The sequence below is a fragment of the Muscardinus avellanarius genome, assembly GCF_963383645.1.
Source record: "Muscardinus avellanarius genome assembly, chromosome: 9".
NCBI classification, from domain to species: domain Eukaryota; kingdom Metazoa; phylum Chordata; class Mammalia; order Rodentia; family Gliridae; genus Muscardinus; species Muscardinus avellanarius.
In genome coordinates, this window is record NC_137795.1 from 48,020,656 (window position 1) to 48,035,320 (window position 14,665).

Genomic DNA, 14,665 nt, shown 5'->3' on the forward strand with positions numbered 1-14,665 from the left:
TAAAATATTTTTGTTTTATGCAAAACTATATATTGATAGGGTTTTTTGTTTTTGGGGGGGGGTTGCGGGTCTAGGATGGAACCCAGGGGCATTCTACCTCCGAGCTACACCCCCTGCCCTATTTTTTATTCTTTATTTTGAAACCGGGTCTCACTGAGTTGCAGAGGGCCTCACTAAGTAGCTGAGGAGACTGTCCGCGAACCGCGATCCTTCAGGTCTCAGCCTCCCGAATGCTGGGATTACAAGCGTGCGCCACCACGCCCAGCTCTTGATAGTTTTATAATACATGTTAGCCGGGCGTGGTGGCGCACGCTTGTAATCCCCGCGCTTGGGAGGCTGAAACAGGAGGATCGCGCAGGTTCGAAGCTAGCCCCGCGCGCTGGCTTAGGAGACCCTGTTTCCAAATAAAAATGTAAAAATAGGTCTGGGAGTGTAGCCCGGAGGTAGAAGGGCTTCCAGGAACCCCAGTACCACCAAAAAAAAAAATAATAATACATGTTAAACCTAGATTTAGGAATAGACAGACATATCATGGAGCATTATACTGCCATAAAAGATATGAAATATCAACACCTGCTGTAACCTGGGTGAAAAGACTGTGCTAAGTGAATGAAGCAGGACACAAAGGCCATGTATTGCACATTTCATTTATATGAAATATCCAAAATAGGTAAATTCATAGAGACAGAAGAAAAAGTAGTGGCTTGCAGGGGCTAGTGGAAGTGAGAAAAATGGGAAATGACTTTTTAGTGGGTAAAGTTTTTTCTATTTTATTGGTGCACTGTATTCATACATCATAGTGGGATACAAACTTTTGTAGACATACATGCACACATCGCCCAGTCAGCCCCCACCCGATCCCCACCCCATTCTCTCCCCATCCCTCCTTCCCATGCTTGGCTTAGTGGTTGACATCTAGTATTATAGCATTTTATCCAAAATTAAAAATGATAATCTCACATAACAGTTTCATTTGTCTGATACCAAGCGTTTGATGATTTAAAGATAGCATTTCAATATTACTTTTTGCTTTCTTTCTTACTAGAGCATATTTTTTTCTGTTTTTTTAGGTGAAACTATCATATATTTATATATTTATTTTTCAGAAAAAAATCTATCCTAATATGGAATATGAATTCTAGATACCCAAAACGATCTTGAAAAAGAACAAAGCTAGCAGATATATATTTTCTGATTTCAAACCATATAAAGCTACAATAATTGAAACAGTGTAGTACTGTTCTAAAGGCAGGTATATAGACCATTGGAGTTAAATACAAGCCTAGAGCTAAATTCTTCCCTATATTGTCAAGTTATTTTTGACAAGGTTTCCACGAACATTTGGTGGTGGAAATAATAATCTTTTAACTAAATATTGTTGAAAAATAATAATTACATGGAAAAGAATAAAATTGGACCTTTACCTAATCCCATATACAAGTATTAACTCAAAATAGATAAAAGACCTAAATATAAATCTTAAGACTATAAACTTTTAGGAGAAAATCTGGGTCATAAAACCTCACAACATTGAAATTGGCAGTGATTTCTTGGATATGATTTCAATGGCACAGGCAACAGAAGAATATACAAACTCCCTAAAAAATAAAAGAAAATATTGTATATCCAAAGACAATGTAAACAGAGTTAAAAGTTACTAATAGAATTGGATAAAATATTTCCAAATGCTATATCTGAAGGTATATTAATATTCCAACTAGAAATCCTAAAAATTAACAACAGTAAAGGTAAACAGTACAACTTAGAGATAGGTAAAAGACTAACATAAATAATGAATCTCCACAGATAACCAATCTTAGTTGTCTGTTGGATGGAAACTCTTGTTTCTCTGGTTCTGGTGAGTGTTACCTATTTCTTCTTTGTAGTTAATCTCTTTGAGTATTTTCTCTAGTGCTGGTTTTGAAGACATAAATTCCTTCAGTTTCTGTTTGTCATGGAAGCTTCTTATTTCTCCATCTAATTTGATAGAAAGTTTTGCTGGATAGGAAATTTTTGGCTGGAAGTTGTTTTCTTTCAGAGTTTGGAATATGTTCCTCCAAGCCCTTCTGGCTCTCATGACTTGGTTTGGGAAGTCTGGAGTGATTCTAATTGGTTTGCCTCTGAATGTCACTTGGCCCTTTGTTTTTGTTGCCTTTAAGATTCTCTGCTTGGCTTCCACATTGGTCATTTTGACAATTATATGGCGTGGGGATCCTCTTCTCTGATCCTGTCTAAAGGGAGTTCTAAAGGTTTCCTGGATCTGTGTGTCAACCTCTTGCTCTATATTTGGAAAATTTTCTGCTATTACTTCCTTGAAGAGATTGTTGATCCCTTTGGTATCACTTTCTTTTCCCTCCTCTATTCCAATTATTCTTAGGTTAGCTCTCTTAAGATGGGCCCATATTTCTTCAATGTCAGATTCCTGCTGTTGGATATTTTTTTCTAGATTAGAAACTATGCATTCATTTTTGGATTGCTCATCTTCTAAGAGCGAGATTTTGTTCTCCATGTGGTCTAATCGGTTGTTTGTGCTTTGAATTGAGGCCTTTACTTCATTAATTGCATCCTTTATCTCTTTTTGGCTCTCTCTGAGTTCTTTTCGAAGCACCTCTATTATTTCTACAGTTATTTTCCTGATTTGATCTTCTAGAAATCTCTGATTTTCTGTTTTATCAGGTTCTGATGTTGTGGGGTTGTGCACATTCATTACTCCAGTGTTATTCCTCTTTCCCATGATTTCGGAGGTTTGTGCCTTCTCTGGGTTCTTCCCTTGGGTCACTATGGCTTCACTTAAGGTGCTCTGGATCTCGAGTCTGTAGTATCTCAGAGCCCACTACTCCTTTACTGGGTTTTATCACAGAGTCTCCGACCCAGGGAGTCGATAGAGGCTGCTTTAAACTATGGGGGGTGCCAGGTTGCACGTTCTCCTATGGTGTGATATCTCTGCCACCACCACTCCCTCACTGGGTCAAGTCCCAGGAGGCCCAATACTGCGATTTCTCCTCTGTGGCCCGCAATTTGACTCACTGTTCTTGAGTACGCAGATGTAGCTGTACTGGACTCGGTGAATTCACTGCTGCTGCCGCCGCCGGTGGCAATATGGCGCCTCTGCCACGCCCTCGGCCATGAGGCTGGCGTATTTTTTCTTCTCTGGTTTTGATTTCCACTCTGAATCCCTGCAGCGTGTGCTGAGCTCAGCCACTGGGAGCTTTAAATGCTGTCTGCGCCGAAAGATCCCGCCTGGCTGTTCCGCAGCGGCTCACCTGGCTTGCTGTAGCTGTCCGTTGAGTTCGCTGCTGCCGCGTCCTCGGGCGCGTGTGTCTCCTCTGTGGCCCTGAGCTCTGTTCTCAGTCCACTTTCTCTCTGGAGCCTGGTGGTTTTTTTTTGTTTTTCTGGTGATGGTGTTTTCTGGCTATGAAAGGCGCTCTTTTTGTGGTAATGGAGATTGGTTGTTAGCGGGACTCTTAAGCCCCGCTTTTCTCGGTCGCCATCTTCCCGGAAGTCTCCTCAAGTTTTTTCTATTGGAATGATGAGAAAGTTGAACTCATTAGCACCGGTGGTTGCACACCACGAATGTACTAAATGCAGTTGAATTGTGTATTTTATATTGAAAAAAATCTCAACAATCTAAGTATCTGAGTAGTTTTGAGAGCTGCCTTTTAAAGACATTACTTATTAGGAACTGTTAAGTTACACTAAAATTGCTTCTGTTAAAACCACGTTTTTAAAAAAATCTTTTATTATTCCTTCCTGGTTTCATCCTTGCTTTAAAAAGGACACAGGGAAGAGACTGGTGGGAAAGCCACACATTTTCCCTTACTTCTAGCCTGCCTTACTTTCTGACTAACCAGCAGTATGGAGTAGAAGGAGAGGACCCCTCTGGTTGAACTATAGTACGCAATCCAAGACGCCTCCTTGTGCCATATGCACCCTTAGATTATAACTGGCCAACGCTAAACAATTCACACAAGCTAATATGTTGAAGAAGCCTCTTGTCCCAAGCTATGCTTTAATATTTGTGACTTTATATTTTAAAACTAATGGAGTTGGAATTATAGCTCAGTGGTAGACAACTTGCCTAGCATGTCCAAGACCCTAGGTTCAATCCCCAAGACTGCAAAATAAATAACATAAAATTACATAATACATTTAGCATATTCCTTTTTAAAATGTCATAGAATTGAGCTGGGCGTGGTGGTGCACGCTTGTAATCCCCGCGCTTGGGAGGCTGAGACAGGAGAATCGCATAGGTTTGAAGCCAGCCTCAGCTACTTAGTGAGGCTCTCAGCAACTTAGTGAGACCATGTCTCCAAATAAAATACAAAATAGGTCTGGGGGTGTAGCCAAAGGTAGAAGCCTCTGGGTTCCATCCCCAGCACCACAATAAATAAATAAATAAATAAATAAATAAATAAATAAATAAATAAATGTCATAGAATTGTATTTGGGGTCATAGGTAAACCACATTTTCCACTTTTTTCAGGCCAGCTAGAATCTGATAGATTCTTACTAATGAGTGGTGGAAAACCATCTCGGAAGTGTGGGATCCTTTCCAGCGGAAACAACCTCTTTTTCAATGAGGACGGACTGCGCATGTTGATGACACGGGACCTGGACTTGTCACATGCTAGGTAATTCTTGAAATTACCACATTGCGATGTACAGAAGTGAACACCAATCAGAAAGAAGCAGAGAGCTCACGGGACAGGGTCTTCTCTTCCCCAAGCACAGCCAGGCACAGTGGCACATGACTATAATCTAGGTACTTGGGAGGCTGAGAGAGGAGCATCACAGGTTTGAAGACAACCTGGGAAACTTAGTAAGGCCCTGTTTCAAAATAAAAAATAAAATAAAGCTAGGGGTATAGCTCAGAGGTAGAAACCCCCCCCCCTTCAGTCCCCAGGACCTTTTAAAAAAAAAAGACACAATTCATGTCATTTCCAGTCCAGCCCTAAGAGTTTTGTTCAATAACTGCATCAGAAATGAAATGCTACTAAATAGAAAAAAAAGCTAATACCTGTTATAAGTTTGAGACTGGCAAATGAGACTAGAATATAGGATTGCTTCATTTACTTTTACTTTGAGAAAATATTGCTGCATTTTTTATCCACCTTCTCACCTACACTTTTCCTTTGCACTTGGACTGTGTAGAAATTATGTACATTTACTTGGTAAAAGGCTTAGTTGAAATGCACCCCAGCCTTCAATTATTCACGATTAATTGTATCTCCATTAGCAATTTTGCTTAAGAACGTGTGAGGCACAACCTTATTCTGTGTAAGCATCTTTCCATGACTTGCTCACGCATCCTAAGAAGTCGTTTTCTAAATTGAGCACAGTCACTCAGAAACAAACATCTTAAAATGGCTCAGAGGATTATGTCCTGTCAAAATGTGTATCCCTTGATCATTTGATGAGCCAAAAACTTAAGAAGGGAAATAAAAAAGGCAGTTTAACACAGATAAAATGGAACCCTGACCTATTTCTTGCAAATGAACAAAGAAATCATGTTTCTAGTTCTTGAAACATTTCACAGTATCTTAAAATACGTCTTAACATCTTTGTCCCCCTTTCATTTATTGATTATAAATCTTATCATAAGTCATAGAAAATATAGTTCTGTGAGATAATAATTTTCAGTTATAGAAAGCAAGCTCTTATTAATTTTATTTTAGTTTAATGCCTGTAGATTAATTTGATATTCATTATTTCACACTTTCACTAGCAGCTGAGTTCTCTTAATGCAGATTTTAGGTTTTCCAAATAATTCTCATATGGTTTTTCTTCACTCTTCATAATTTGGTAGTTACAGTATCACTAAATTAACATAAACACTTTCCCAGTACAAGAAAACAGTATGCTGAAATTTTTGTCTGCAAATATTCTTATAAATATAAATATCATGAGGCACTAACCATATATGTTTTCATTAATCTGGTGATAAAAGCTCCATTATATAGCTCATCTCAGTTACATGCTGTGTAGGATTTGCATATATTGACCTGAAAATGCTCCACATAAGATCCTTTGTTTTTTTTTTCAGATAATGAGATAAATAAATGGGGGAGGGGTAAAAAAAAAAACTGTGAGAACTGAATGGCAGTATGTGTGGTACTGATCACATTTATTTTAAGTCCCCTTATATTTCCTGTGTTTGGCTTGCATACATTACTGGGTATATGTGTTGAGTTCCACAAGAAATTTAGTCTGTATTCCCAGCTAGTGCACCGGCCAGATCAGGCACCAGCAGCTTGCTTGCCAAAGATAACATGTGAGCTAATTTTCATTGGCACCCAGCTGCATGCTACCGCTCTGTCCACCTCCCTGCCAGCTAGGAAAGCTGCCACTGGCCTGCCGCCACAGCGCCCGGTGGCCAGCATCATCCATCCCAGACCCAGCAACGGCCAGAAGCTAGCACAGACTGCTACCACCAACCACCCACACTCCTGCTCCCCATCCCTGGCACAAAAGACAGAAAAGAGGCCCAGGCTGGACACACCTCTTGTGAAAGATGTCTGGCCATTTGCAAAGAGGTGCTACAATGGCTGCATTCAAATGTTTCTCCCCAAACCAACAATACAAGATCTGCACAATTCCTCGTGAAACCTGCAAGTGGATCATTTTTTCTGATAATGTGGCACAATCAACATTAGTTACATTCTAGTTTCAGATACTAAAGACGGGGATCTAATTCATTTAGATTATTATTTGAATAGGCTTTGATCCCTTTTACCCATGTTGTGAAGTAGCCAACAGGTTCAAAAAATGCTCGCTTCCCTCAGAATCTCCTTCAAGGAGAAATTCAAGGGCCAAATATGTGCACAGAATTGTCATTTTTCACACTTCACATTTAATTAACTCCCTTTCACATTAAAGAGGAAAATCACACTTTGAAGTGATTGCTTTGGACATTCATTAAATCATCATGTTCCTTAAAGCTGTTCATTCCCCCATAGGACCCTGGGTGCTTGTGTCTTGTTAATGATAGGGATTTCTCATTGAAGTCAAAGTCTACAGTAAAGGTTACTAATGTCAGATTCGTGCAGTTCTTCATGAGACTTGGCTGTGGTAAAGGTGTTCCAGACCCCAGGAGCCAGCCTGTGCTTCTGCAGTACTCTCTCAATGGCGGCCTTTCCTGGAGTCTCCTGCAAGAGTTCCTCTTCAGCAACTCCAGCAACGTGGGCAGATACATTGCCCTGGAGATACCCTTGAAAGCCCGTTCCAGCTCTACCCGCCTCCGCTGGTGGCAGCCATCAGAAAATGGGCACTTCTATAGCCCCTGGGTTATCGATCAGGTCAGTCCTTTGGGATTAACAATTATAAATTTTACCACTTGAGCTGAATGTTGCCTTAGAAAGCATTTAGTTTAGCCCCTTTAGTAGAGGAAGCCTGGAATGGACAACTGAATGACTTGCCCAAAGGCACACAGCTAAATTAGATAGGGCATTAGCTTCCTTTCAGTTTTATTTCCTCAATTGCCTAAACGTATAAAAAGAAACTATGCAACAGAAGGCTTGGGTCTTCCTCGTAGAGGATGCCGCCATATGGAGAGAGGGACTTTATCAAGCGTGATATGAGGTTATGATTTTCTGAAAAGGAAAATGTGCAAATTAGCATTGGTGCCACAAGCAGTTGCCCTCAAATATTTTCTCCTGGCCTTCGCAGAAAAATAAATAAATAAATTTCCCTAATGTCTTTATGGGCTTCTCTAAAGGATCTGCATGCATAATCAAATGTACCAAACAGAACACACAGAACCTGTTAGCACACAGTAGAACCCACGCAAAGAATTGGAACTAAAACGCTGCAGGGTACAACTGCCCTTAAATAGAAATTGTACATGGAAAATAGTCGCACGTGAGCCAAATTTTGCTTTCTCGGCTTGGGTAGATGTAGTTTCCAAAGGCACAGTTTGGCCCATGAAGACTGTGAATGGTTTTGTCAGTGCTTTGATTTGTTTTCTGTTGCTTCTTGCCAGATGGGCAAGCAGACCACAGAAACAAGAGCATTCTGAAAGGCCCCTCGCAGGATGCTAGCTAGAGAGTGCCAGTTCTGAGCAGGCTGAGAGATGAAAACAAACAAACAAAACAGGCTGAACTTTCCCGTACCTTAAAACCAACTTGAGAATTTGATTTTTTTTTAAATACTTTTTCAGATTCTTATTGGAGGAAATATTTCTGGCAATACGGTCTTGGAAGATGACTTCACAACTCTAGATAGTAGGAAATGGCTGCTCCACCCAGGAGGTACCAAGATGCCCGTGTGTGGCTCTACAGGTGATGCCCTGGTCTTCATTGAAAAGGCCAGCACACGTTACGTCGTCACCACAGACATCGCTGTGAATGAGGACTCATTTTTACAGATAGATTTTGCTGCCTCCTGCTCAGTCACAGATTCTTGCTATGGTAAGTATCCTGTGTCCAGACAAACAGACAGACAGACAGACAGACATGTGAGCATCCCTGCAGGACTGTTCAGAACCTCTGATAAGCCCATGAGTGATACACAAGTGCATTTTAAGTTCTCAAAATATGTTTGAAAATACTGAAATTTTCTTAAAAGTAGTTTGTATATATTAACTATATTCATGAAGATATTTTATATAGATGGAGTTTTACAAGTCTGTGTTTAAAAGTATCAGAATATAAACTTATTTTTAAGCATATGTACATGGAGACTTCCCTTTAAAGTAAGTAATAGATAATAATAATTAGAAAATCCATATTTTTGAGAAATCAGACTTGTAGAATAAAGGATACAACTTGGTATTTTTCTCCTTAAAGACTCTCATAATGTACAGAATGCCAGGAGTGAGCAGTATAATTTCTACTTATACTTGTATATTTGTGGATTCTAAATCACAGGATTTTGGATGAGTCCAGTATTGTGTCCTTTTCATGTCCCTGAAATCATGACATTTTGCTATTTCCATTTTGCCTTATACTTTTTGTTATCATGGGTCATGCATGACACATTTTGGAGCACGTTCATTGTGACCAATTTGTATCTTGTAGGTTGAGTGTATATATGCATACACACACACACACACACACACACACACACACACACGCTATCTTCAGAGAAATAAAAACTGATGTCATTGCATATTTGGACCCTTCATCTGAACTTATAGACCTGACAGGATTTGGGGGAGTCTCCTAATCTTTCATCACTTTTCTTTAAAAGATCCAAACTAGCCGGGCGTGGTGGCGCACGCTTGTAATCCCCGCGCTTGGGAGGCAGAGACAGGAGGATCGCGCAGGTTCGAAGCCAGCCGCGCGCGCTGGCTTAGGAGACCCTGTTTCCAAATAAAAATGTAAAAATAGGTCTGGGAGTGTAGCCCGGAGGTAGAAGGGCTTCCAGGAACCCCAGTACCACCAAAAAATAAATAAATAAATAAATAAATAAATAAATAAATAAATAAATAATAAAAATAAAAGATCCAAACTAGAATGTTCAAAGAGACATGTTCTGTTTTTCATTCTGGGAAAGTAGCATTTGAGGAAATTGGTTACTTCCAAGTTCTTGAAGAATACAGATAAAAATTTACATTATTTTGAATTTAATGAACATGTCTCAGGAGAAATCCCAGAAGGCTCTTTCTTCCTCAGACATAATCAGTCATCACTAGACTAGTCATTGGGGGTAGAACTTGGAAAAAGAGATGGACAGGCACGAAGAGCACACTCTGTGCACACTCTGTCTTCAATAGTTATGTGCTGCTTGAAGAGATGCCTCAAAGGTTAGAGTTCAGTAAGTACCAAACCAGATGTTCTATGGAGCGGTGCCAATACAAAACCTACCGAGCACTCAGAGGAGAAATGCGTGACCAACGGCTGCTGATTCAAGGAACTAGAGGACATTCACAAAGGAGCTATGTCCCAATTGGCTCTAATAGTGGAAGTGGGTTTTAAGGGTGGGTGGAGGAGAGAGAACACCCCAGACTGGGTTGGCAGCAAAGGTGAAAAGATTCTCTTGATCCATGGGAAGCCATGAAAAGACCACCCCAGACAGCCGGCATTTGCATCTAATGGAAGAGAGCAAAAAATGTTAATTTTGAAGACAGAAATAGACCTTAAGTCCATTGACCCCTGAGCCCCATCAGTGAGAGCCCAAGAAGGGCCTGCGGCAGCACCAACACTGAAATTCTGCCATCAGGAGCCCAGGGGCACGTGCTTCCTCACCAAAGCCGGGATAACCTTCTACAAGAGGTTAAGATGATAAGAGGAAATGATAAGTGGGGTTGGGAACAAGTCATGAAGGACTTGAAAGGGAGGCATGATGACATCCATCATGTCCATTTGTGTTTGGCAAAGTTGTGAACACGAGACCACATGTGCAGCAGGGTATGGTGAGGCGTTTGGGGGGACATTAGCTCGGGGGCTGATGGGGGTAAGTAGGAGGGAATCCTGGTAGATGCACCATGGTGGTAATCTCTGCAGCAGACGATGCAGACTTGCACCGTGTGGCATGAGGAGAAATGGAACGGGTAACTGTGTACGGCACAGTGTGAGCAGCGGGGCAGCAGCAACCTCAGGGCGAGGTGACGGGAAACACAGGGTGAAGGAGAAGAGTTGTCTGGCTCTGTGCCCGCAGGGCGGGATGACACCATGAAAAAAATGCTCTTGAGACTTTATTCCTGGTCTCAGATGAGAGGGAGACAAGGCAAGAGCCAAAGTACCCAAGTAAAACTCAGCTCTTCCTTTTACTGCAGGTTTACAGAGTTAAGGCTGGGTCATTAAATCATTGTCTCTTGCCAGAAGTAGAAAATTGTGTCACAAATGCTTTAGAAGATAAGTCGTTATCTGGCAGTTTTACGAGAGCAGCAAAGGTTGCCATATTTAGCTCCCTTTTTTTTTTTTTTTTCTTCTGTATTGCGGATGGAACCCAGGGAAATTCTATCTCTGAGTACACCCCCCAACCCTATTTTTTAGTCTTTATTTTGAAACAGGGTCTCACTGAATTGCAAAGGGCCTCACTAAGTAGTTGAGGCTGTCCGCGAACTGTGATCCTCCTGTCTCAGCCTCCCGAATGCTGGGATTACAAGCGTGCGCCACCACGTCCAGTTTAGGTGAAGAGATTCTTTAGGGAGGAGATTCATCTGTCCTATTCACCATGGTATTCCAAACATTTGACACAGTCCTAGGCTTAAGAAACATTTGTTGAGTGAATAAAATCAACTTTGAGACATTAAACTGGGAAGTTTGGGCACAGAGATAATATTTGGGGCCTTAATAGTATACATGTAGACTTAGGAGGCCAGAAACAGAGACTGAATTCCCAAAACTGAGCTAGTTAGCAAAGGAGTCAGAGTAAAACTAAGACAGGATGCTCCGAATAATGTCCCCCAAATGTAAGGAAGCTTCATGAATTAGGGACCCACAACCTGACTGCGCGTTGGCCCAAATTCTGTGAACTTCATCTGCCTCTTTTTGCTTCTCTGATTTCATTGCATAGCAGAGCAAGATACATGAGCCAAAGCAATCTTACAATTTCTTTTTTTTTTTGCCCATTTTTTAATTGGTGCATTGTATTCATACATCATAATGGGGTAATGATCTTACAATTTCTAAGAAGTCCCACCTATACCAGGAGCAAAACTGACATTGGTCACAATTCCTATAGGATGGTCAAAATTTGAGAATGCTGCTAAATTTTCTTAATCATTTAAAAAGTAGTCATTAACTATATAATTAACATGTTCTCTGTATGATAATCATTCAGTTAATATTATATATTACTGTATAATTATTATACTAATTTATATAGTACTTAAATTGTATATTTATATAACATCACTATTATTTTGTTACAAATATAGTAACTGATATATATTTAACTGTATATGAAACAATGATTTTTCTGTGTTTACTCTGAAAGTTTTTTATTATAAAGAGTGATTTGGGAAGATTTACTTTATGTTTCGTTGATCATATCCCCTCAAAAGAAAAAGTATATCAATATGAAAATTTTAAAATACTAATGTACAAAGGGAAATATAGGACTAGTAAACATTTCAAAGTAGGAAAAATAAATACAGGGGAGAAATCAAATTTATATTGATTGAAATTAAAACATATAAAAACATAGCCAGGTGTGGTTGGTGCACATCTGTAATCCTAGTGCTTGAGAAACAAGAAGATCATGGGTTCAAAGACATCCCCAGCAATTAAGCAAGGCCTTCAACAATTTATTGAGATCCTGTTTCAAAATAAAAAATAAAATAGGGCTGGAAGTTTGGTTCAGAGGTAGAATGCCTCTTAGTTCAATCTCCAGCACCACACACACACACACACACACACACACACACACACACACAAACCAAATATATATATATATATATATATATATATATATATATATATAATCTGCAGTACATATATCTAGATATATAAATATATATTTATTTTATCTATATATCTATATCTAGAGAGATGAAAATAAACCATGTTAAGTAGCTGTGGTTCCTGGGTCTGCAGACATGCCTATATCTAAAATACTGCTCTCTGTTTCAGCTATTGAGTTGGAATACTCAGTGGATCTTGGCCTGTCATGGCACCCACTGGTGAGGGACTGTCTACCGACCAATGTTGAATGCAGTCGCTACCATCTGCAGCGGATCCTGGTTTCAGATACTTTCAACAAATGGACCAGAATCACTCTGCCTCTCCCTCCTTACACCAGGTATGGATGCTTCCACTCTACATATAGTGAACCCATGTGTGTTCAGATTTGACATGTGCTATTTTAGCACAGCAGCTTTAAATGAGAAACATGAGATTTTGTTACTTGTTCATAGTATTGCTATGTATGAGTGAAAGCTATCTTGTAGCTTTGGGTATGGGGAATTGAACCCAGGGACATTCTACTCTGAGCTCCACCCACAGCCCTTTTCATTATTATTATTATTATTATTATCATCATCATCATCATCATCATTTTAATTTTGAAGCAGGATCTCACTAAGTTGTTGATGCTGGCCTTGAACCTGCAATCCTCCCGTCTCAGTCTCTCAAGTACTAAGATTACAAGCATGTACCACCATGCCTATAGAATTAAGCCTAACTTAATAATAAAAATGGAAGCCAGTTTTTATAGTCATGTCATTCTGTATTTTTCCTAAGTCCAGACCTTTCCTGACTTTAAACTCGAATATTTTTGAAGAATTTCCTATATAAGAAAATAGCAGTATTACCCAGATTTTCCAAATTTGTTCAGAGATGCCACGAACAAGTCATTTGAAATAGGCCGATTGGATACAAAATAGATTTAAATTGAGCCTATCTTCTGCCAATCATAATGCTGAAAATACAGGAGTGATGTTGTCAGACAAATGGACTTAGCAAAGAAATGTATATTGACGTTAGCATCTGCTTTTGAAATTCAGTTTTGAACAGTATCTTGAGAATTATCACCCGGAGCATTCTCTTCTGTGAAAAACAATTGTAAATGCTCCATCCATTGTGCCTACGGGAAATGACTATGGCTTAAGAACATTGTCTGGTAAATGCTGGTGAAGAATCTAATTTGTCTGTGCATTTATGCTCCAGTTTGAGTGAAGCAAATGATTAACTTTGCTTAATGATAGTCTTATATGACCATTTAAAGTAGATGCTAATCATAGGAAAGTTTAAAATCTTGGTAGAAACTCTGTTCACTCCAAGAAAATGGTGATCAGTTGCTGCTGTTAAGAAAGAAGCAAAGTAACCAACACAGCATGGAGAACAGGAGTTATAGTTTGGGCTCATTATTGTTCTGTCACCTCCCCACAAATGAAGAATGAATAAATCTTCCTAGCAAAGGCCCATAAAATTCAACCGTTCATCTGGACATAACTTTTCTTGGGATTATCATAAATGGGATGGTTTAGGTTACTAACAGCCTAGGGCTGCTTTACAACTGCTGGCTCAGAGGTACGAGACTATATTAACTGTCAGCAGAGTTGCCAAGTTTAAATGAGATACGCGAGATTTTGTTGCTTGTTAAAGGTATTGCCATGCATGAATTATTAAGGCGATCTTAATAAGTAAAATAGAAAAAAAAACTCCATTAAGGCAGCAGTCTTTTAAGTCTTTATGAATTCTATGAATTATTACCTAGCTACTTGGCAGCATTTTGCAAATAAGCGACATTCTAAGATTTACTTCAGCTAGTCATTGTACCCTGGAGTCCTTTACTCAAGAAAAGTAATTATTCCTCATCTTTTAATCTATCTTTTAATTGTTTCTTGCACATACCCACAAGAATTTTGACCCTTTCAAGTGATATTTGAAAAACAGATTTACTTCTGTTACCTCCTGTTATCGTATTGAAGGCACGCAGTTTGTTTACTGTATTACTCTCAAGGCTCGTGTATAATGGTCTTAAAGGTGCCACTGCCTTATAACAAAGCCCTTTGTGTCATTCAGAACGAAATAAACATGGATGGAGGCCCAGCCAGACCCACTTCTTATCATGCTGTGCCACAATCAGATCGTTAGAACAAGATGCAGGTCTCAGCACTTTATCTCAAACACACATTAACATACTTACACTCTGTCTACCCTTAATCTAGTTACTCGTTAAATATGGTGTTTCTTTGTTTTAAGTTAAACTTACCACCCCGTTGCCGGGAAATGTATTGAAATGTTAATGTTTATGTGGTCCACCAGGCTAGAATTGAGAA

General features: G+C 39.6%; 1 protein-coding gene across 1 annotated transcript in view; it reads left to right on the forward strand.

Annotated features, from left to right (window-relative positions):
* Window positions 1-14,665, forward strand: part of RELN (reelin) — a gene marked incomplete at both ends in the record, with an annotated part of 510,757 nt that overhangs the window by 437,281 nt on the left and 58,811 nt on the right. Inside the window, 4 exons of the mRNA XM_080701477.1 lie at window positions 4,484-4,631; window positions 7,037-7,295; window positions 8,156-8,405; window positions 12,516-12,684. Of these exons, the coding sequence (XP_080557603.1) occupies window positions 4,484-4,631; window positions 7,037-7,295; window positions 8,156-8,405; window positions 12,516-12,684 (826 nt within the window). The remainder of the gene's footprint in view (window positions 1-4,483; window positions 4,632-7,036; window positions 7,296-8,155; window positions 8,406-12,515; window positions 12,685-14,665) is intronic.